Consider the following 25,419-nt stretch of genomic DNA (forward strand, 5'->3'; position numbering starts at 1 on the left):
CCATTCCCCCAGTATCTTCAGTATTACTCTACATCCCTCCAGCACCTGACCCCATTCCCCCAGTATCTTCAGTATTACTCTACATTCCTCCAGCACCTGGCCCCATTCCCCCAGTATCTTCAGTATTACTCTACATCCCTCCATCACCTGGCCCCATTCCCCCAGTATCTTCAGTATCACTCTACATCCCTCCAGCACCTGGCCCCATTCCCCCAGTATCTTCAGTATTACTCTACATCCCTCCAGCTCCTGGCCCCATTCCCCCAGTATCTTCAGTATTACTCTACATCCCTCCAGCACCTGGCCCCATTCTCCCAGTATCTTCAGTATTACTCTACATCCCTCCATCACCTGCCCCATTCCCCCAGTATCTTCAGTATTACTCTACATCCCTCCAGCTACTTGCCCCATTCCCGCAGTATCTTCACTATTACTCCACATCCCTCCAGCTCCTGGCCCCATTCCCCCAGTATCTTCAGTATTACTCTCCATCCATCCAGCTACTTGCCCCATTCCCCCAGTATCTTCACTATTGCTCTGCATCCCTCCAGCTCCTTGCCCCATTCCCCCAGTATCTTCAGTATTACTCTACATCCCTCCAGCAACTGGCCCCATTCCCCCAGTATCTTCAGTATTACTCTACATCCCTCCAACTCCTGGCTCCATTCCCCCAGTATCTTCAGTATTACTCTGCATCCCTCCAGCTCCTGATCCCATTCCCCCAGTATCTTCAGTATTACTCTACATCCCTCCAGCTCCTGGCCCCATTCCCCCAGTATCTTCAGTATTACTCTACATCCCTCCAGCACCTGGCTCCATTCCCCCAGTATCTTCAGTATTACTCTACATCCCTCCAGCTCCTGGCTCCATTCCTCCAGTATCTTCAGTATTACTCTACATCCCTCCAGCTCCTGGCTCCATTCCCCCAGTATCTTCACTATTACTCTACATCCCTCCAGCACCTGGCTCCATTCCCCCAGTATCTTCAATATTACTCTACATCCCTCCAGCTCCTGGCCCCATTCCCCCAGTATCTTCAGTATTACTCTACATCCCTCCAGCACCTGGCCCCATTCCCCCAGTATCTTCAGTATTACTCTACATCCCTCCAGCTCCTGTCCCCATTCCCCCAGTATCTTCAGTATTACTCTACATCCCTCCAGCTCCTGGCCCCATTCCCCCAGTATCTTCAGTATTACTCTACATCCCTCCAGCTCCTGGCCCCATTCCCCCAGTATCTTCAGTATTACTCTACATCCCTCCATCACCTGGCCCCATTACCCCAGTATCTTCAGTATTACTCTACATCCCTCCAGCTCCTTGCCCCATTCCCCCAGTATCTTCAGTATTACTCTACATCCCTCCAGCTCCTGGCCCCATTCCCCCAGTATCTTCAGTATTACTCTACATCCGTCCAGCACCTGGCCCCATTCCCCCAGTATCTTCAGTATTACTCTACATGCCTCCAACTCCTGGCTCCATTCCCCCAGTATCTTCAGTATTACTCTACATCCCTCCAGCACCTGGCTCCATTCCCCCAGTATCATCAGTATTACTCTACATCCCTCCAGCTCCTGGCCCCATTCCCCCAGTATTTCAGTATTACTCTACATCCCTCCAACACCTGGCTCCATTCCCCCAGTATCTTCAGTATTACTCTACATCCCTTCAGCTCCTGGCTCCATTCCCCCAGTATCTTCAGTATTACTCTACATCCCTCCAGCACCTGGCTCCATTCCCCCAGTATCTTCAGTATTACTCTACATCCCTCCAGCACCTGGCTCCATTCCCCCAGTATCTTCAATATTACTCTACATCCCTCCAGCTCCTGGCCCCATTCCCCCAGTATCTTCAGTATTACTCTACATCCCTCCAGCACCTCGCCCCATTCCCCCAGTATCTTCAGTATTACTCTACATCCCTCCAGCTCCTGTCCCCATTCCCCCAGTATCTTCAGTATTACTCTACATCCCTCCAGCTCCTGGCCCCATTCCCCCAGTATCTTCAGTATTACTCTACATCCCTCCAGCTCCTGGCTCCATTCCCCCAGTATCTTCAGTATTACTCTACATCCCTCCAGCACCTGGCCCCATTCCCCCAGTATCTTCAGTATTACTCTACATCCCTCCAGCTCCTGGCCCCATTCCCCCAGCATCTTCAGTATTACTCTACATCCCTCCAGCACCAGGCCCCATTCCCCCAGTATCTTCAGTATTACTCTACATCCCTCCATCACCTGCCCCATTCCCCCAGTATCTTCAGTATTACTCTACATCCCTCCAGCTCCTGGCCCCATTCCCCCAGTATCTTCAGTATTACTCTACATCCCTCCAGCTCCTGGCCCCATTCCCCCAGTATCTTCAGTATTACTCTACATCCCTCCAGCTCCTTGTCCCATTCCCCCAGTATCTTCAGTATTACTCTACATCCCTCCAGCACCTGACCCCATTCCCCCAGTATCTTCAGTATTACTCTACATTCCTCCAGCACCTGGCCCCATTCCCCCAGTATCTTCAGTATTACTCTACATCCCTCCATCACCTGGCCCCATTCCCCCAGTATCTTCAGTATCACTCTACATCCCTCCAGCACCTGGCCCCATTCCCCCAGTATCTTCAGTATTACTCTACATCCCTCCAGCTCCTGGCCCCATTCCCCCAGTATCTTCAGTATTACTCTACATCCCTCCAGCACCTGGCCCCATTCTCCCAGTATCTTCAGTATTACTCTACATCCCTCCATCACCTGCCCCATTCCCCCAGTATCTTCAGTATTACTCTACATCCCTCCAGCTACTTGCCCCATTCCCGCAGTATCTTCACTATTACTCCACATCCCTCCAGCTCCTGGCCCCATTCCCCCAGTATCTTCAGTATTACTCTCCATCCATCCAGCTACTTGCCCCATTCCCCCAGTATCTTCACTATTGCTCTGCATCCCTCCAGCTCCTTGCCCCATTCCCCCAGTATCTTCAGTATTACTCTACATCCCTCCAGCAACTGGCCCCATTCCCCCAGTATCTTCAGTATTACTCTACATCCCTCCAACTCCTGGCTCCATTCCCCCAGTATCTTCAGTATTACTCTGCATCCCTCCAGCTCCTGATCCCATTCCCCCAGTATCTTCAGTATTACTCTACATCCCTCCAGCTCCTGGCCCCATTCCCCCAGTATCTTCAGTATTACTCTACATCCCTCCAGCACCTGGCTCCATTCCCCCAGTATCTTCAGTATTACTCTACATCCCTCCAGCTCCTGGCTCCATTCCTCCAGTATCTTCAGTATTACTCTACATCCCTCCAGCTCCTGGCTCCATTCCCCCAGTATCTTCACTATTACTCTACATCCCTCCAGCACCTGGCTCCATTCCCCCAGTATCTTCAATATTACTCTACATCCCTCCAGCTCCTGGCCCCATTCCCCCAGTATCTTCAGTATTACTCTACATCCCTCCAGCACCTGGCCCCATTCCCCAGTATCTTCAGTATTACTCTACATCCCTCCAGCTCCTGTCCCATTCCCCCAGTATCTTCAGTATTACTCTACATCCCTCCAGCTCCTGGCCCCATTCCCCCAGTATCTTCAGTATTACTCTACATCCCTCCAGCTCCTGGCTCCATTCCCCCAGTATCTTCAGTATTACTCTACATCCCTCCAGCACCTGGCCCCATTCCCCAGTATCTTCAGTATTACTCTACATCCCTCCAGCTCCTGGCCCCATTCCCCCAGCATCTTCAGTATTACTCGACATCCCTCCAGCACCTGGCCCCATTCCCCCAGTATCTTCAGTATTACTCTACATCCCTCCATCACCTGCCCCATTCCCCCAGTATCTTCAGTATTACTCTACATCCCTCCAGCTCCTGGCCCCATTCCCCCAGTATCTTCAGTATTACTCTACATCCCTCCAGCTCCTGGCCCCATTCCCCCAGTATCTTCAGTATTACTCTACATCCCTCCAGCTCCTTGTCCCATTCCCCCAGTATCTTCAGTATTACTCTACATCCCTCCAGCACCTGACCCCATTCCCCCAGTATCTTCAGTATTACTCTACATTCCTCCAGCACCTGGCCCCATTCCCCCAGTATCTTCAGTATTACTCTACATCCCTCCATCACCTGGCCCCATTCCCCCAGTATCTTCAGCATTACTCTACATCCCTCGAGCTCCTGGCCCCATTCCCCCAGTATCTTTAGTATTACTCTACATCCCTCCAGCTCCTGCCTCCATTCCCCCAGTATCTTCAGTATTACTCTATATCCCTCCATCACCTGGCCCCATTCCCCCAGTATCTTCAATATTACTCTACATCCCTCCAGCTCCTTGCCCCATTCTCCCAGTATCTTCAGTATTACTCTACATCCCTCCAGCTCCTGGCCCCATTCCCCCAGTATCTTCAGTATTATTCTACATCTCTCCAGCACCTGGCCCCATTCCCCCAGTATCTTCAGTATTACTCTACATCCCTCCAGCTCCTGGCCCCATTCCCCCAGTATCTTCAGCATTACTCTACATCCCTTTAGCTCCTGGCTCCATTCCCCCAGTATCTTCAGTATTACTCTACATCCCTCCAGCTCCTGGCCCCATTCCCCCAGTATTTCAGTATTACTCTACATCCCTCCAACACCTGGCTCCATTCCCCCAGTATCTTCAGTATTACTCTACATCCCTTCAGCTCCTGGCTCCATTCCCCCAGTATCTTCAGTATTACTCTACATCCCTCCAGCACCTGGCTCCATTCCCCCAGTATTTTCAGTATTACTCTACATCCCTCCAGCTCATGGCCCCATTCCCCCAGTATCTTCAGTATGACTCTACATCCCTCCATCACCTGGCCCCATTACCCCAGTATCTTCAGTATTACTCTACATCCCTCCAGCTCCTTGCCCCATTCCCCCAGTATCTTCAGTATTACTCTACATCCCTCCAGCTCCTGGCCCCATTCCCCCAGTATCTTCAGTATTACTCTACATCCGTCCAGCACCTGGCCCCATTCCCCCAGTATCTTCAGTATTACTCTACATCCCTCCAACTCCTGGCTCCATTCCCCCAGTATCTTCAGTATTACTCTACATCCCTCCAGCACCTGGCTCCATTCCCCCAGTATCATCAGTATTACTCTACATCCCTCCAGCTCCTGGCTCCATTCCTCCAGTATCTTCAGTATTACTCTACGTCCCTCCAGCACCTGGCTCCATTCCCCCAGTATCTTCAATATTACTCTACATCCCTCCAGCTCCTGGCCCCATTCCCCCAGTATCTTCAGTATTACTCTACATCCTTCCAGCTCCTGTCCCCATTCCCCCAGTATCTTCAGTATTACTCGACATCCCTCCAGCACTTGGCCCCATTCTCCCAGTATCTTCAGTATTACTCTACATCCCTCCAGCTCCTGGCCCCATTCCCCCAGTATCTTCAGTATCACTCTACATCCCTCCAGCACCTGGCCCCATTCCCCCAGTATCTTCAGTATTTCTCGACATCCCTCCAGCTCCTGTCCCCATTCCCCCAGTATCTTCAGTATTACTCTACATCCCTCCAGCTCCTGGTCCCATTCCCCCAGTATCTTCAGTATTACTCTACATCCCTCCATCACCTGCCCCATTCCCCCAGTATCTTCAGTATTACTCTACATCCCTCCAGCTACTTGCCCCATTCCCGCAGTATCTTCACTATTACTCCACATCCCTCCAGCTCCTGGCCCCATTCCCCCAGTATCTTCAGTATTACTCTCCATCCATCCAGCTACTTGCCCCATTCCCCCAGTATCTTCACTATTGCTCTGCATCCCTCCAGCTCCTTGCCCCATTCCCCCAGTATCTTCAGTATTACTCTACATCCCTCCAGCACCTGGCCCCATTCCCCCAGTATCTTCAGTATTACTCTACATCCCTCCAGCTCCTGTCCCCATTCCCCCAGTATCTTCAGTATTACTCTACATCCCTCCAGCTCCTGGCCCCATTCCCCCAGTATCTTCAGTATTACTCTACATCCCTCCAGCTCCTGGCTCCATTCCCCCAGTATCTTCAGTATTACTCTACATCCCTCCAGCACCTGGCCCCATTCCCCCAGTATCTTCAGTATTACTCTACATCCCTCCAGCTCCTGGCCCCATTCCCCCAGCATCTTCAGTATTACTCGACATCCCTCCAGCACCTGGCCCCATTCCCCCAGTATCTTCAGTATTACTCTACATCCCTCCATCACCTGCCCCATTCCCCCAGTATCTTCAGTATTACTCTACATCCCCCCAGCTCCTGGCCCCATTCCCCCAGTATCTTCAGTATTACTCTACATCCCTCCAGCTCCTGGCCCCATTCCCCCAGTATCTTCAGTATTACTCTACATCCCTCCAGCTCCTTGTCCCATTCCCCCAGTATCTTCAGTATTACTCTACATCCCTCCAGCACCTGACCCCATTCCCCCAGTATCTTCAGTATTACTCTACATTCCTCCAGCACCTGGCCCCATTCCCCCAGTATCTTCAGTATTACTCTACATCCCTCCATCACCTGGCCCCATTCCCCCAGTATCTTCAGCATTACTCTACATCCCTCGAGCTCCTGGCCCCATTCCCCCAGTATCTTTAGTATTACTCTACATCCCTCCAGCTCCTGCCTCCATTCCCCCAGTATCTTCAGTATTACTCTATATCCCTCCATCACCTGGCCCCATTCCCCCAGTATCTTCAATATTACTCTACATCCCTCCAGCTCCTTGCCCCATTCTCCCAGTATCTTCAGTATTACTCTACATCCCTCCAGCTCCTGGCCCCATTCCCCCAGTATCTTCAGTATTATTCTACATCTCTCCAGCACCTGGCCCCATTCCCCCAGTATCTTCAGTATTACTCTACATCCCTCCAGCTCCTGGCCCCATTCCCCCAGTATCTTCAGCATTACTCTACATCCCTTTAGCTCCTGGCTCCATTCCCCCAGTATCTTCAGTATTACTCTACATCCCTCCAGCTCCTGGCCCCATTCCCCCAGTATTTCAGTATTACTCTACATCCCTCCAACACCTGGCTCCATTCCCCCAGTATCTTCAGTATTACTCTACATCCCTTCAGCTCCTGGCTCCATTCCCCCAGTATCTTCAGTATTACTCTACATCCCTCCAGCACCTGGCTCCATTCCCCCAGTATTTTCAGTATTACTCTACATCCCTCCAGCTCATGGCCCCATTCCCCCAGTATCTTCAGTATGACTCTACATCCCTCCATCACCTGGCCCCATTACCCCAGTATCTTCAGTATTACTCTACATCCCTCCAGCTCCTTGCCCCATTCCCCCAGTATCTTCAGTATTACTCTACATCCCTCCAGCTCCTGGCCCCATTCCCCCAGTATCTTCAGTATTACTCTACATCCGTCCAGCACCTGGCCCCATTCCCCCAGTATCTTCAGTATTACTCTACATCCCTCCAACTCCTGGCTCCATTCCCCCAGTATCTTCAGTATTACTCTACATCCCTCCAGCACCTGGCTCCATTCCCCCAGTATCATCAGTATTACTCTACATCCCTCCAGCTCCTGGCTCCATTCCTCCAGTATCTTCAGTATTACTCTACGTCCCTCCAGCACCTGGCTCCATTCCCCCAGTATCTTCAATATTACTCTACATCCCTCCAGCTCCTGGCCCCATTCCCCCAGTATCTTCAGTATTACTCTACATCCTTCCAGCTCCTGTCCCCATTCCCCCAGTATCTTCAGTATTACTCTACATCCCTCCAGCACTTGGCCCCATTCTCCCAGTTTCTTCAGTATTACTCTACATCCCTCCAGCTCCTGGCCCCATTCCCCCAGTATCTTCAGTATCACTCTACATCCCTCCAGCACCTGGCCCCATTCCCCCAGTATCTTCAGTATTTCTCGACATCCCTTCAGCTCCTGTCCCCATTCCCCCAGTATCTTCAGTATTACTCTACATCCCTCCAGCTCCTGGTCCCATTCCCCCAGTATCTTCAGTATTACTCTACATCCCTCCAGCACCTGACCCCATTCCCCCAGTATCTTCAGTATTACTCTACATTTCTCCAGCACCTGACCCCATTCCCCCGGTATCTTCAGTATTACTCTACATCCCTCCATCACCTGGCCCCATTCCCCCAGTATCTTCAGCATTACTCTACATCCCTCCAGCTCCTGGCCCCATTCCCCAGTATCTTCAGTATTACTCTACATCCCTCCAGCTCCTGGCTCCATTCCCCCAGTATCTTCAGTATTACTCTATATCCCTCCATCACCTAGCCCCATTCCCCCAGTATCTTCAATATTACTCTACATCCCTCCAGCTCCTTGCCCCATTCTCCCAGTATCTTCAGTATTACTCTACATCCCTCCAGCTCCTGGCCCCATTCCCCCAGTATCTTCAGTATTATTCTACATCCCTCCAGCACCTGGCCCCATTCCCCCAGTATCTTCAGTATTACTCTACATCCCTCCAGCTCCTGGCCCCATTCCCCCAGTATCTTCAGTATTACTCTACATCCCTCCAGCTCCTGGCTCCATTCCCCCAGTATCTTCAGTATTACTCTACATCCCTCCAGCTCCTGGCTCCATTCCCCCAGTATCTCCAGTATTACTCTACATCCCTCCAGCTCCTGGCCCCATTCCCCCAGTATCTTCAGTATTACTCAACATCCCTCCAGCACCTGGCTCCATTCCTCCAGTATCTTCAGTGTTGCTCTACATCCCTCCAGCTCCTGGCCCCATTCCCCCAGTATCTTCAGTATTACTCTACATCCCTCCATCACCTGGCTCCATTCCCCCAGTATCTTCAGTATTACTCTACATCCCTCCAGCTCCTGGCCCCGTTCCCCCAGTATCTTCAGTATTACTCTACTTCCCTCCAGCTCCTGGCCCCAATCCCCCAGTGTCTTCAGTATTACTCTACATCCCTCCAGCACCTTGCCCGATTCCCCCAGTATCTTCAGTATTACTCTACATCCCTCCAGCTCCTGGCCCCATTCCCCCAGTATCTTCAGTATTACTCTACATCCCTCCAGCTCCTGTCCCCATTCCCCCAGTATCTTCAGTATTACTCTACATCCCTCCAGCTCCTGGCCCCATTCCCCCAGTATCTTCAGTATTACTCTACATCCCTCCAGCTCCTGGCTCCATTCCCCCAGTATCTTCAGTATTACTCTACATCCCTCCAGCACCTGGCCCCATTCCCCCAGTATCTTCAGTATTACTCTACATCCCTCCAGCTCCTGGCCCCATTCCCCCAGCATCTTCAGTATTACTCTACATCCCTCCAGCACCTGGCCCCATTCCCCCAGTATCTTCAGTATTACTCTACATCCCTCCATCACCTGCCCCATTCCCCCAGTATCTTCAGTATCACTCTACATCCCTCCAGCTCCTGGCCCCATTCCCCCAGTATCTTCAGTATTATTCTACATCTCTCCAGCACCTGGCCCCATTCCCCCAGTATCTTCAGTATTACTCTACATCCCTCCAGCTCCTGGCCCCATTCCCCCAGTATCTTCAGCATTACTCTACATCCCTTCAGCTCCTGGCTCCATTCCCCCAGTATCTTCAGTATTACTCTACATCCCTCCAGCTCCTGGCCCCATTCCCCCAGTATTTCAGTATTACTCTACATCCCTCCAGCACCTGGCTCCATTCCCCCAGTATCTTCAGTATTACTCTACATCCCTTCAGCTCCTGGCTCCATTCCCCCAGTATCTTCAGTATTACTCAACATCCCTCCAGCACCTGGCTCCATTCCCCCAGTATTTTCAGTATTACTCTACATCCCTCCAGCTCCTGGCCCCATTCCCCCAGTATCTTCAGTATGACTCTACATCCCTCCATCACCTGGCCCCATTACCCCAGTATCTTCAGTATTACTCTACATCCCTCCAGCTCCTTGCCCCATTCCCCCAGTATCTTCAGTATTACTCTACATCCCTCCAGCTCCTGGCCCCATTCCCCCAGTATCTTCAGTATTACTCTACATCCGTCCAGCACCTGGCCCCATTCCCCCAGTATCTTCAGTATTACTCTACATGCCTCCAACTCCTGGCTCCATTCCCCCAGTATCTTCAGTATTACTCTACATCCCTCCAGCACCTGGCTCCATTCCCCCAGTATCATCAGTATTACTCTACATCCCTCCAGCTCCTGGCCCCATTCCCCCAGTATTTCAGTATTACTCTACATCCCTCCAACACCTGGCTCCATTCCCCCAGTATCTTCAGTATTACTCTACATCCCTTCAGCTCCTGGCTCCATTCCCCCAGTATCTTCAGTATTACTCTACATCCCTCCAGCACCTGGCTCCATTCCCCCAGTATCTTCAGTATTACTCTACATCCCTCCAGCACCTGGCTCCATTCCCCCAGTATCTTCAATATTACTCTACATCCCTCCAGCTCCTGGCCCCATTCCCCCAGTATCTTCAGTATTACTCTACATCCCTCCAGCACCTGGCCCCATTCCCCCAGTATCTTCAGTATTACTCTACATCCCTCCAGCTCCTGTCCCCATTCCCCCAGTATCTTCAGTATTACTCTACATCCCTCCAGCTCCTGGCCCCATTCCCCCAGTATCTTCAGTATTACTCTACATCCCTCCAGCTCCTGGCTCCATTCCCCCAGTATCTTCAGTATTACTCTACATCCCTCCAGCACCTGGCCCCATTCCCCCAGTATCTTCAGTATTACTCTACATCCCTCCAGCTCCTGGCCCCATTCCCCCAGCATCTTCAGTATTACTCTACATCCCTCCAGCACCTGGCCCCATTCCCCCAGTATCTTCAGTATTACTCTACATCCCTCCATCACCTGCCCCATTCCCCCAGTATCTTCAGTATTACTCTACATCCCTCCAGCTCCTGGCCCCATTCCCCCAGTATCTTCAGTATTACTCTACATCCCTCCAGCTCCTGGCCCCATTCCCCCAGTATCTTCAGTATTACTCTACATCCCTCCAGCTCCTTGTCCCATTCCCCCAGTATCTTCAGTATTACTCTACATCCCTCCAGCACCTGACCCCATTCCCCCAGTATCTTCAGTATTACTCTACATTCCTCCAGCACCTGGCCCCATTCCCCCAGTATCTTCAGTATTACTCTACATCCCTCCATCACCTGGCCCCATTCCCCCAGTATCTTCAGTATCACTCTACATCCCTCCAGCACCTGGCCCCATTCCCCCAGTATCTTCAGTATTACTCTACATCCCTCCAGCTCCTGGCCCCATTCCCCCAGTATCTTCAGTATTACTCTACATCCCTCCAGCACCTGGCCCCATTCTCCCAGTATCTTCAGTATTACTCTACATCCCTCCATCACCTGCCCCATTCCCCCAGTATCTTCAGTATTACTCTACATCCCTCCAGCTACTTGCCCCATTCCCGCAGTATCTTCACTATTACTCCACATCCCTCCAGCTCCTGGCCCCATTCCCCCAGTATCTTCAGTATTACTCTCCATCCATCCAGCTACTTGCCCCATTCCCCCAGTATCTTCACTATTGCTCTGCATCCCTCCAGCTCCTTGCCCCATTCCCCCAGTATCTTCAGTATTACTCTACATCCCTCCAGCAACTGGCCCCATTCCCCCAGTATCTTCAGTATTACTCTACATCCCTCCAACTCCTGGCTCCATTCCCCCAGTATCTTCAGTATTACTCTGCATCCCTCCAGCTCCTGATCCCATTCCCCCAGTATCTTCAGTATTACTCTACATCCCTCCAGCTCCTGGCCCCATTCCTCCAGTATCTTCAGTATTACTCTACATCCCTCCAGCTCCTGGCTCCATTTCCCCAGTATCTTCAGTATTACTCTACATCCCTCCAGCACCTGGCTCCATTCCCCCAGTATCTTCAATATTACTCTACATCCCTCCAGCTCCTGGCCCCATTCCCCCAGTATCTTCAGTATTACTCTACATCCCTCCAGCACCTGGCCCCATTCCCCCAGTATCTTCAGTATTACTCTACATCCCTCCAGCTCCTGTCCCCATTCCCCCAGTATCTTCAGTATTACTCTACATCCCTCCAGCTCCTGGCCCCATTCCCCCAGTATCTTCAGTATTACTCTACATCCCTCCAGCTCCTGGCTCCATTCCCCCAGTATCTTCAGTATTACTCTACATCCCTCCAGCACCTGGCCCCATTCCCCCAGTATCTTCAGTATTACTCTACATCCCTCCAGCTCCTGGCACCATTCCCCCAGCATCTTCAGTATTACTCGACATCCCTCCAGCACCTGGCCCCATTCCCCCAGTATCTTCAGTATTACTCTACATCCCTCCATCACCTGCCCCATTCCCCCAGTATCTTCAGTATTACTCTACATCCCTCCAGCTCCTGGCCCCATTCCCCCAGTATCTTCAGTATTACTCTACATCCCTCCAGCTCCTGGCCCCATTCCCCCAGTATCTTCAGTATTACTCTACATCCCTCCAGCTCCTTGTCCCATTCCCCCAGTATCTTCAGTATTACTCTACATCCCTCCAGCACCTGACCCCATTCCCCCAGTATCTTCAGTATTACTCTACATTCCTCCAGCACCTGGCCCCATTCCCCCAGTATCTTCAGTATTACTCTACATCCCTCCATCACCTGGCCCCATTCCCCCAGTATCTTCAGCATTACTCTACATCCCTCGAACTCCTGGCCCCATTCCCCCAGTATTTTTAGTATTACTCTACATCCCTCCAGCTCCTGCCTCCATTCCCCCAGTATCTTCAGTATTACTCTATATCCCTCCATCACCTGGCCCCATTCCCCCAGTATCTTCAATATTACTCTACATCCCTCCAGCTCCTTGCCCCATTCTCCCAGTATCTTCAGTATTACTCTACATCCCTCCAGCTCCTGGCCCCATTCCCCCAGTATCTTCAGTATTATTCTACATCTCTCCAGCACCTGGCCCCATTCCCCCAGTATCTTCAGTATTACTCTACATCCCTCCAGCTCCTGGCCCCATTCCCCCAGTATCTTCAGCATTACTCTACATCCCTTTAGCTCCTGGCTCCATTCCCCCAGTATCTTCAGTATTACTCTACATCCCTCCAGCTCCTGGCCCCATTCCCCCAGTATTTCAGTATTACTCTACATCCCTCCAACACCTGGCTCCATTCCCCCAGTATCTTCAGTATTACTCTACATCCCTTCAGCTCCTGGCTCCATTCCCCCAGTATCTTCAGTATTACTCTACATCCCTCCAGCACCTGGCTCCATTCCCCCAGTATTTTCAGTATTACTCTACATCCCTCCAGCTCATGGCCCCATTCCCCCAGTATCTTCAGTATGACTCTACATCCCTCCATCACCTGGCCCCATTACCCCAGTATCTTCAGTATTACTCTACATCCCTCCAGCTCCTTGCCCCATTCCCCCAGTATCTTCAGTATTACTCTACATCCCTCCAGCTCCTGGCCCCATTCCCCCAGTATCTTCAGTATTACTCTACATCCGTCCAGCACCTGGCCCCATTCCCCCAGTATCTTCAGTATTACTCTACATCCCTCCAACTCCTGGCTCCATTCCCCCAGTATCTTCAGTATTACTCTACATCCCTCCAGCACCTGGCTCCATTCCCCCAGTATCATCAGTATTACTCTACATCCCTCCAGCTCCTGGCTCCATTCCTCCAGTATCTTCAGTATTACTCTACGTCCCTCCAGCACCTGGCTCCATTCCCCCAGTATCTTCAATATTACTCTACATCCCTCCAGCTCCTGGCCCCATTCCCCCAGTATCTTCAGTATTACTCTACATCCTTCCAGCTCCTGTCCCCATTCCCCCAGTATCTTCAGTATTACTCTACATCCCTCCAGCACTTGGCCCCATTCTCCCAGTATCTTCAGTATTACTCTACATCCCTCCAGCTCCTGGCCCCATTCCCCCAGTATCTTCAGTATCACTCTACATCCCTCCAGCACCTGGCCCCATTCCCCCAGTATCTTCAGTATTTCTCGACATCCCTCCAGCTCCTGTCCCCATTCCCCCAGTATCTTCAGTATTACTCTACATCCCTCCAGCTCCTGGTCCCATTCCCCCAGTATCTTCAGTATTACTCTACATCCCTCCAGCACCTGACCCCATTCCCCCAGTATCTTCAGTATTACTCTACATTTCTCCAGCACCTGACCCCATTCCCCCAGTATCTTCAGTATTACTCTACATCCCTCCATCACCTGGCCTCATTCCCCCAGTATCTTCAGCATTACTCTACATCCCTCCAGCTCCTGGCCCCATTCCCCCAGTATCTTCAGTATTACTCTACATCCCTCCAGCTCCTGGCCCCATTCCCCCAGTATCTTCAGTATTACTCTACATCCCTCCAGCTCCTGGCTCCATTCCCCCAGTATCTTCAGTATTACTCTATATCCCTCCATCACCTAGCCCCATTCCCCCAGTATCTTCAATATTACTCTACATCCCTCCAGCTCCTTGCCCCATTCTCCCAGTATCTTCAGTATTACTCTACATCCCTCCAGCTCCTGGCCCCATTCCCCCAGTATCTTCAGTATTATTCTACATCCCTCCAGCACCTGGCCCCATTCCCCCAGTATCTTCAGTATTACTCTACATCCCTCCAGCTCCTGGCCCCATTCCCCCAGTATCTTCAGTATTACTCTACATCCCTCCAGCTCCTGGCTCCATTCCCCCAGTATCTTCAGTATTACTCTACATCCCTCCAGCTCCTGGCTCCATTCCCCCAGTATCTCCAGTATTACTCTACATCCCTCCAGCTCCTGGCCCCATTCCCCCAGTATCTTCAGTATTACTCAACATCCCTCCAGCACCTGGCTCCATTCCTCCAGTATCTTCAGTGTTGCTCTACATCCCTCCAGCTCCTGGCCCCATTCCCCCAGTATCTTCAGTATTACTCTACATCCCTCCATCACCTGGCTCCATTCCCCCAGTATCTTCAGTATTACTCTACATCCCTCCAGCTCCTGGCCCCGTTCCCCCAGTATCTTCAGTATTACTCTACTTCCCTCCAGCTCCTGGCCCCAATCCCCCAGTGTCTTCAGTATTACTCTACATCCCTCCAGCACCTTGCCCGATTCCCCCAGTATCTTCAGTATTACTCTACATCCCTCCAGCTCCTGGCCCCATTCCCCCAGTATCTTCAGTATTACTCTACATCCCTCCAGCTCCTGTCCCCATTCCCCCAGTATCTTCAGTATTACTCTACATCCCTCCAGCTCCTGGCCCCATTCCCCCAGTATCTTCAGTATTACTCTAAATCCCTCCAGCTCCTGGCTCCATTCCCCCAGTATCTTCAGTATTACTCTACATCCCTCCAGCACCTGGCCCCATTCCCCCAGTATCTTCAGTATTACTCTACATCCCTCCAGCTCCTGGCCCCATTCCCCCAGCATCTTCAGTATTACTCTACATCCCTCCAGCACCTGGCCCCATTCCCCCAGTATCTTCAGTATTACTCTACATCCCTCCATCACCTGCCCCATTCCCCCAGTATCTTCAGTATCACTCTACATCCCTCCAGCTCCTGGCCCCATTCCCCCAGTATCTTCAGTATTACTCTACATCCCTCCAGCTCCTGGCCCCATTCCCCCAGTATCTTCAGTATTACTCTACATCCCTCCAGCTCCTTGTCCCATTCCCCCAGTATCTTCAGTATTACTCTACATCCCTCCAGCACCTGACCCCATTCCCCCAGTATCTTCAGTATTACTCTACATTCCTCCAGCACCTGGCCCCATTCCCCCAGTATCTTCAGTATTACTCTACATCCCTCCATCACCTGGCCCCATTCCCCCAGTATCTTCAGCATTACTCTACATCCCTCGAGCTCCTGGCCCCATTCCCCCAGTATCTTTAGTATTACTCTACATCCCTCCAGCTCCTGGCTCCATTCGCCCAGTATCTTCAGTATTACTCTATATCCCTCCATCACCTGGCCCCATTCCCCCAGTATCTTCAATATTACTCTACATCCCTCCAGCTCCTTGCCCCATTCTCCCAGTATCTTCAGTATTACTCTGCATCCCTCCAGCTCCTGGCCCCATTCCCCCAGTATCTTCAGTATTACTCTACATCCCTCCAGCTCCTGGCCCCATTCCCCCAGTATCTTCAGCATTACTCTACATCCCTTTAGCTCCTGGCTCCATTCCCCCAGTATCTTCAGTATTACTCTACATCCCTCCAGCTCCTGGCCCCATTCCCCCAGTATTTCAGTATTACTCTACATCCCTCCAGCACCTGGCTCCATTCCCCCAGTATCTTCAGTATTACTCTACATCCCTTCAGCTCCTGGCTCCATTCCCCCAGTATCTTCAGTATTACTCTACATCCCTCCAGCACCTGGCTCCATTCCCCCAGTATTTTCAGTATTACTCTACATCCCTCCAGCTCCTGGCCCCATTCCCCCAGTATCTTCAGTATTACTCTACATCCCTCCATCACCTGGCCCCATTACCCCAGTATCTTCAGTATTACTCTACATCCCTCCAGCTCCTTGCCCCATTCCCCCAGTATCTTCAGTATTACTCTACATCCCTCCAGCTCCTGGCTCCATTCCCCCAGTATCTTCAGTATTACTCGACATCCGTCCAGCACCTGGCCCCATTCCCCCAGTATCTTCAGTATTACTCTACATCCCTCCAGCTCCTGGCCCCATTCCCCCAGTATCTTCAGTATTACTCTACATCCTTCCAGCTCCTGTCCCCATTCCCCCAGTATCTTTAGTATTACTCTACATCCCTCCAGCAATTGGCCCCATTCCCCCAGTATCTTCAGTATTACTCTACATCCCTCCAGCTCCTGGCCCCATTCCCCCAGTATCTTCAGTATTACTCGACATCCCTCCAGCTCCTGGCCCCATTCCCCCAGTATCTTCAGTATTACTCTACATCCCTCCAGCACCTGGCCCCATTCCCCCAGTATCTTCAGTATTACTCTACATCCCTCCAGCTACTTGCCCCATTCCCGCAGTATCTTCACTATTACTCTACATCCCTCCAGCTCCTGGCCCCATTCCCCCAGTATCTTCAGTATTACTCTCCATCCATCCAGCTACTTGCCCCATTCCCCCAGTATCTTCACTATTGCTCTACATCCCTCCAGCTCCTTGCCCCATTCCCCCAGTATCTTCAGTATTACTCTTCATCCCTCCAGCAACTGGCCCCATTCCCCCAGTATCTTCAGTATTACTCTACATCCCTCCAACTCCTGGCTCCATTCCCCCAGTATCTTCAGTATTACTCTGCATCCCTCCAGCTCCTGATCCCATTCCCCCAGTATCTTCAGTATTACTCTACATCCCTCCAGCTCCTGGCCCCATTCCCCCAGTATCTTCAGTATTACTCTACATCCCTCCAGCACCTGGCTCCATTCCCCCAGTATCTTCAGTATTACTCTACATCGCTCCAGCTCCTGGCTCCATTCCTCCAGTATCTTCAGTATTACTCTACATCCCTCCAGCTCCTGGCTCCATTCCCCCAGTATCTTCAGCATTACTCTACATCCCTCCAGCACCTGGCTCCATTCCCCCAGTATCTTCAATATTACTCTACATCCCTCCAGCTCCTGGCCCCATTCCCCCAGTATCTTCAGTGTTACTCTACATCCCTCCAGCACCTGGCCCCATTCCCCCAGTATCTTCAGTATTACTCTACATCCCTCCAGCTCCTGTCCCCATTCCCCCAGTATCTTCAGTATTACTCTACATCCCTCCAGCTCCTGGCCCCATTCCCCCAGTATCTTCAGTATTACTGTACATCCCTCCAGCTCCTGGCTCCATTCCCCCAGTATCTTCAGTATTACTCTACATCCCTCCAGCACCTGGCCCCATTCCCCCAGTATCTTCAGTATTACTCTACATCCCTCCAGCTCCTGGCCCCATTCCCCCAGCATCTTCAGTATTACTCTACATCCCTCCAGCACCTGGCCCCATTCCCCCAGTATCTTCAGTATTACTCTACATCCCTCCATCACCTGCCCCATTCCCCAAGTATCTTCAGTATTACTCTACATCCCTCCAGCTCCTGGCCCCATTCCCCCAGTATCTTCAGTATTACTCTACATCCCTCCAGCTCCTGGCCCCATTCCCCCAGTATCTTCAGTATTACTCTACATCCCTCCAGCTCCTTGTCCCATTCCCCCAGTATCTTCAGTATTACTCTACATCCCTCCAGCACCTGACCCCATTCCCCCAGTATCTTCAGTATTACTCTACATTCCTCCAGCACCTGGCCCCATTCCCCCAGTATCTTCAGTATTACTCTACATCCCTCCATCACCTGGCCCCATTCCCCCAGTATCTTCAGCATTACTCTACATCCCTCGAGCTCCTGGCCCCATTCCCCCAGTATCTTTAGTATTACTCTACATCCCTCCAGCTCCTGGCTCCATTCCCCCAGTATCTTCAGTATTACTCTATATCCCTCCATCACCTGGCCCCATTCTCCCAGTATCTTCAATATTACTCTACATCCCTCCAGCTCCTTGCCCCATTCTCCCAGTATCTTCAGTATTACTCTACATCCCTCCAGCTCCTGGCCCCATTCCCCCAGTATCTTCAGTATTATTCTACATCTCTCCAGCACCTGGCCCCATTCCCCCAGTATCTTCAGTATTACTCTACATCCCTCCAGCTCCTGGCCCCATTCCCCCAGTATCTTCAGCATTACTCTACATCCCTTTAGCTCCTGGCTCCATTCCCCCAGTATCTTCAGTATTACTCTACATCCCTCCAGCTCCTGGCCCCATTACCCCAGTATTTCAGTATTACTCTACATCCCTCCAACACCTGGCTCCATTCCCCCAGTATCTTCAGTATTACTCTACATCCCTTCAGCTCCTGGCTCCATTCCCCCAGTATCTTCAGTATTACTCTACATCCCTCCAGCACCTGGCTCCATTCCCCCAGTATTTTCAGTATTACTCTACATCCCTCCAGCTCCTGGCCCCATTCCCCCAGTATCTTCAGTATTACTCTACATCCCTCCGTCACCTGGCCCCATTACCCCAGTATCTTCAGTATTACTCTGCATCCCTCCAGCTCCTTGCCCCATTCCCCCAGTATCTTCAGTATTACTCTACATCCCTCCAGCTCCTGGCCCCATTCCCCCAGTATCTTCAGTATTACTCTACATCCCTCCAGCACCTGGCTCCATTCCCCCAGTATCATCAGTATTACTCTACATCCCTCCAGCTCCTGGCTCCATTCCTCCAGTATCTTCAGTATTACTCTACGTCCCTCCAGCACCTGGCTCCATTCCCCCAGTATCTTCAATATTACTCTACATCCCTCCAGCTCCTGGCCCCATTCCCCCAGTATCTTCAGCATTACTCTACATCCCTCCAGCTCCTGGCCCCATTCCCCCAGTATCTTCAGTATTACTCTACATCCCTCCAGCTCCTGGCCCCATTCCCCCAGTATCTTCAGCATTACTCTACATCCCTCCAGCTCCTGGCCCCATTCCCCCAGTATCTTCAGTATTACTCTACATCCCTCCAGCTCCTGGCCCCATTCCCCCAGTATCTTCAGTATTACTCTACATCCCTCCAGCTCCTGGCTCCATTCCCCCAGTATCTTCAGTATTACTCTATATCCCTCCATCACCTAGCCCCATTCCCCCAGTATCTTCAATATTACTCTACATCCCTCCAGCTCCTTGCCCCATTCCCCCAGTATCTTCAGTATTACTCTACATCCCTCCAGCTCCTGGCCCCATTCCCCCAGTATCTTCAGTATTACTCTACATCCCTCCAGCTCCTGGCTCCATTCCCCCAGTATCTTCAGTATTACTCTACATCCCTCCAGCTCCTGGCCCCGTTCCCCCAGTATCTTCAGTATTACTCTACTTCCCTCCAGCTCCTGGCCCCAATCCCCCAGTGTCTTCAGTATTACTCTACATCCCTCCAGCACCTTGCCCGATTCCCCCAGTATCTTCAGTATTACTCTACATCCCTCCAGCTCCTGGCCCCATTCCCCCAGTATCTTCAGTATTACTCTACATCCCTCCAGCTCCTGGCCCCATTCCCCCAGTATCTTCAGTATTACTCTACATCCCTCCAGCTCCTGGCCACATTCCCCCAGTATCTTCAGTATTACTCTACATCCCTCCAGCACCTGGCTCCATTCCCCCAGTATCTTCAGTATTACTCTACATCCCTTCAGCTCCTGGCTCCATTCCCCCAGTATCTTCAGTATTACTCTACATCCCTCCAGCACCTGGCTCCATTCCCCCAGTATTTTCAGTATTACTCTACATCCCTCCAGCTCCTGGCCCCATTCCCCCAGTATCTTCAGTATTACTCTACATCCCTCCATCACCTGGCCCCATTACCCCAGTATCTTCAGTATTACTCTGCATCCCTCCAGCTCCTTGCCCCATTCCCCCAGTATCTTCAGTATTACTCTACATCCCTCCAGCTCCTGGCCCCATTCCCCCAGTATCTTCAGTATTACTCTACATCCGTCCAGCACCTGGCCCCATTCCCCCAGTATCTTCAGTATTACTCTACATCCCTCCAACTCCTGGCTCCATTCCCCCAGTATCTTCAGTATTACTCTACATCCCTCCAGCTCCTGGCCCCATTCCCCCAGTATCTTCAGTATTACTCTACATCCCTCCAGCACCTGGCCCCATTCTCCCAGTATCTTCAGTATTACTCTACATCCCTCCATCACCTGCCCCATTCCCCCAGTATCTTCAGTGTTACTCTACATCCCTCCAGCTCCTGGCCCCATTCCCCCAGTATCTTCAGTATTACTCTACATCCCTCCAGCTCCTGTCCCCATTCCCCCAGTATCTTCAGTATTACTCTACATCCCTCCAGCTCCTGGTCCCATTCCCCCAGTATCTTCAGTATTACTCTACATCCCTCCAGCACCTGACCCCATTCCCCCAGTATCTTCAGTATTACTCTACATTCCTCCAGCACCTGACCCCATTCCCCCAGTATCTTCAGTATTACTCTACATCCCTCCATCACCTGGCCCCATTCCCCCAGTATCTTCAGCATTACTCTACATCCCTCCAGCTCCTGGCCCCATTCCCCCAGTATCTTCAGTATTACTCTACATCCCTCCAGCTCCTGGCCCCATTCCCCCAGTATCTTCAGTATTACTCTACATCCCTGCAGCTCCTGGCTCCATTCCCCCAGTATCTTCAGTATTACTCTATATCCCTCCATCAGCTAGCCCCATTCCCCCAGTATCTTCAATATTACTCTACATCCCTCCAGCTCCTTGCCCCATTCCCCCAGTATCTTCAGTATTACTCTACATCCCTCCAGCTCCTGGCCCCATTCCCCCAGTATCTTCAGTATTACTCTACATCCCTCCAGCTCCTGGCTCCATTCCCCCAGTATCTTCAGTATTACTCTACATCCCTCCAGCTCCTGGCTCCATTCCCCCAGTATCTCCAGTATTACTCTACATCCCTCCAGCTCCTGGCCCCATTCCCCCAGTATCTTCAGTATTACTCAACATCCCTCCAGCACCTGGCTCCATTCCTCCAGTATCTTCAGTATTGCTCTACATCCCTCCAGCTCCTGGCCCCATTCCCCCAGTATCTTCAGTATTACTCTACATCCCTCCATCACCTGGCTCCATTCCCCCAGTATCTTCAGTATTACTCTACATCCCTCCAGCTCCTGGCCCCGTTCCCCCAGTATCTTCAGTATTACTCTACTTCCCTCCAGCTCCTGGCCCCAATCCCCCAGTGTCTTCAGTATTACTCTACATCCCTCCAGCACCTTGCCCGATTCCCCCAGTATCTTCAGTATTACTCTACATCCCTCCAGCTCCTGGCCCCATTCCCCCAGTATCTTCAGTATTACTCTACATCCCTCCAGCTCCTGGCCCCATTCCCCCAGTATCTTCAGTATTACTCTACATCCCTCCAGCTCCTGGCCCCATTCCCCCAGTATCTTCAGTATTACTCTACATCCCTCCAGCACCTGGCTCCATTCCCCCAGTATCTTCAGTATTACTCTACATCCCGCCAGCTCCTGGCCCCATTCCCCCAGTATCTTCAGTATTACTCTACATCCCTCCAGCTCCTGGCCCCATTCCCCCAGTATCTTCAGTATTACTCTACATCCCTCCAGCACCTGGCTCCATTCCCCCAGTATCTTCAGTATTACTCTACATCCCTCCAGCTCCTGGCCCCATTCCCCCAGTATCTTCAGTATTACTCTACATCCCTCCAGCACCTGGCTCCATTCCCCCAGTATCTTCAGTATTACTCTACATCCCTCCAGCTCCTGGCCCCATTCCCCCAGTATCTTCAGTATTACTCTGCATCCCTCCAGCTCCTGGCTCCATTCCCCCAGTATCTTCAGTAGTACTCTACTTCCCTCCAGGTCCTGGCTCCATTCCCCCAGTATCTTCAGTATTACTCTACATCCCTCCAGCTCCTGGCCCCATTCCCCCAGTATCTTCAGTATTACTCTACATCCCTACATCACCTGGCCCCATTCCCCCAGTATCTTCAGTATTACTCTACATCACTCCAGCTCCTGGCCCCATTCCCCCAGAATCTTCAGTATTACTCTACATCCCTCCAGCTCCTGGCCCCATTCCCCCAGTATCTTCAGTATTACTCTACATCCCTCCAGCTCCTGGCTCCATTCCCCCAGTATCTTCAGTATTACTCTACATCCCTCCAGCTCCAGGCCCCATTCCCCCAGTCTCTTCAGTATTACTCTACATCCCTCCAGCTCCTGGCCCCATTCCCCCAGTATCTTCAGTATTACTCTACATCCCTCCAGCTCCTGGCCCCATTCCCCCGAGTATCTTCAGTATTACTCTACATCCCTCCATCACCTGGCCCCATTCCCCCAGTATCTTCAGTATTACTCTACATTCCTCCAGCTCCTTGCCCCATTCCCCCAGTATCTTCAGTATTACTCTACATCCCTCCAGCACCTGGCCCCATTCCCCCAGTGTCTTCAGTATTACTCTACATCCCTCCAGCTCCTGTCCCCATTCCCCCAGTATCTTCAGTATTACTCTACATCCCTCCAGCTCCTGGCCCCATTCCCCCAGTATCTTCACTATTACTCTACATCCCTCCAGCTCCTGGCTCCATTCCCCCAGTATCTTCAGTATTACTCTACATCCCTCCATCGCCTGGCCCCATTCCCCCAGTATCTTCAGTATTACTCTACATCCCTCCAGCTCCTTGCCCCATTCCCCCAGTATCTTGAGTATTACTCTACATCCCTCTAGCACCTGGCTCCATTCCCCCAGTATCTTCAGTATTACTCTACATCCCTCCAGTTCCTGGCTCCATTCCCCCAGTATCTTCAGTATTACTCTACATCCCGCCAGCTCCTGGCCCCATTCCCCCAGTATCTTCAGTATTACTCTACATCCCTCCAGCTCCTGGCTCCATTCCCTCAGTATCTTCAGTATTACTCTACATTCCTCCAGCTCCTGGCCCCATTCCCCCAGTATCTTCAGTATTACTCTACATCCCTCCAGCTCCTGGCCCCATTCCCCCAGTATCTTCAGTATTACTCTACATCCCTCCAGCTCCTGGCCCCATTCCCCCAGTATCTTCAGTATTACTCTCCATCCCTCCAGCTCCTGGCCCCATTCCCCCAGTATCTTCAGTATTACTCTACATCCCTTCAGCTCCTGGCTCCATTCCCCCAGTATCTTCAGTATTACTCTACATCCCTCCAGTTCCTGGCTCCATTCCCCCAATATCTTCAGTATTACTCTACATCCCTCCAGCTCCTGGCTCCATTCCCCCAGTATCTTCAGTATTACTCGACATCCCTCCATCACCTGGCCCCATTCCCCCAGTATCTTCAGTATTACTCTACATCCCTCCAGCTCCTGGCCCCATTCCCCCAGTATCTTCAGTATTACTCTTCATCCCTCCAGCACCAGCCTCCATTCCCCCAGCATCTTCAGTATTACTCTACATCCCTCCAGCTCCTGGCCCCATTCCCCCAGTATCTTCAGTATTACTCTACATCCCTCCAGCTCCTTGCCCCATTCCCCCAGTATCTTCAGTATTACTCTACATCCCTCCAGCTCCTGGCCCCATTCCCCCAGTATCTTCAGTATTACTCTACATCCCTCCAGCTCTTGGCCCCATTCCCCCAGTATCTTCAGTGTTACTCTACATCCCTCCAGCACCTGGCCCCATTCCCCCAGTATCTTCAGTATTACTCTACATCCCTCCAGCACCTGGCTCCATTCCCCCAGTTTCTTCAGTATTACTCTGCATCCCTCCAGCTCCTTGCCCCATTCCCCCAGTATCTTCAGTATTACTCTCCATCCCTCCAGCTCCTTGCCCCATTCCCCCAGTATCTTCAGTATTACTCTACATCCCTCCAGCTCCTTGCCCCATTCCCCCAGTATCTTCAGTATTACTCTACATCCCTCCAGTTCCTTGCCCCATACTCCCAGTATCTTCAGTATTATTCTACATCCCTCCAGCTCGTGCCTCCATTCCCCCAGTATCTTCAGTATTACTCCACATCCCTCCAGCACCTGGCCCCATTCCCCCAGTATCTTCAGTATTACTCTACATCCCTCCATCACCTGACCCCATTCCGCCAGTATCTTCAGTATTACTCTACATCCCTCCAGCTCCTGGCCCCATTCCCCCAGTATCTTCAGTATTACTCTACATCCCTCCAGCTCCTTGTCCTATTCCCCCAGTATCTTCAATATTACTCTACATCCCTCCAGCACCTATCTCCATTCCTCCATTACCTGCAGCATTAATTTGCATCCCTCCAGCTCCTTCTGGATGTTTTCTTCGGCCACGTCCCGAGCTCGTTCCTCTACTTCGAGCCTTTGCTTCAACGTGAACATGTCCGATTTGAATGCGAGAGACAGGTGTATGAACGCAGACTTGGGGGAAAAAAGAAAGTTCGGCAGTGTCAGAAAAAGAAACCTCGATCTGAATCCTACTGAAGTCCCTGTGGCTGCCCAGCTTGCATTAAGGTTCGAATTCTCACTGTCACGGGGCTGGTGCAACAGCTCAGAGCATCAGCGCACAATACAACAGTGTGGGGTGGGAATGGCTGCTCTTCCTTGATTCTCTAACCCCCCCCAGAGAGTTTCCGATGTCGGACTCAGTGCTTTCGTGAAGCACTGTGCCAAAACCAGTCAATCTCCCATAGAATGAAAGACTTGCATTTACATAGCGCCTTTCACTACCTCAGGACGTTCCAAAGTGCTTTACAGCCAATGAAGTACTTTCGAAGCATAGTCACTGTTGTAATGTGGGAAACGCAGCAGCAAATTTGCGCACAGCAAGCTCCCACAAACAGCAATGTGATAATGACCAGATAATCTGGTTTAGGTGTTGGTTGAGGGATAAATATTGTCCAGGACACCGGGGATAATTCCCCTGCTCTTCTTCGACAAGTGTCATGGGATATTTAGCCTCCACCTGAGAGAGTAGGCGGGGCCTGTGTTTAACATCCCTAGTCTGTTGGGAATGCATATCTC

The 25,419-nt window shown here is 51.3% G+C and overlaps 1 protein-coding gene across 3 annotated transcripts in view; it reads right to left on the reverse strand.

Annotated features, from left to right (window-relative positions):
- The window catches only part of LOC147105328 (uncharacterized), a 156,596-nt gene that overhangs the window by 67,729 nt on the left and 63,448 nt on the right, over positions 1-25,419 (reverse strand). For all 3 annotated transcript variants that reach the window (XM_086011592.1, XM_086011591.1, XM_086011590.1), the window contains exon 9: positions 24,676-24,816. In XM_086011592.1, coding sequence (XP_085867718.1) covers positions 24,676-24,816 — 141 coding nt within the window. The remainder of the gene's footprint in view (positions 1-24,675; positions 24,817-25,419) is intronic.

Source organism: Somniosus microcephalus, chromosome 18 (assembly GCF_052327205.1).
Source record: "Somniosus microcephalus isolate GS21.2 chromosome 18, FLI_Smic_1.0, whole genome shotgun sequence".
NCBI classification, from domain to species: Eukaryota; Metazoa; Chordata; class Chondrichthyes; order Squaliformes; family Somniosidae; genus Somniosus; species Somniosus microcephalus.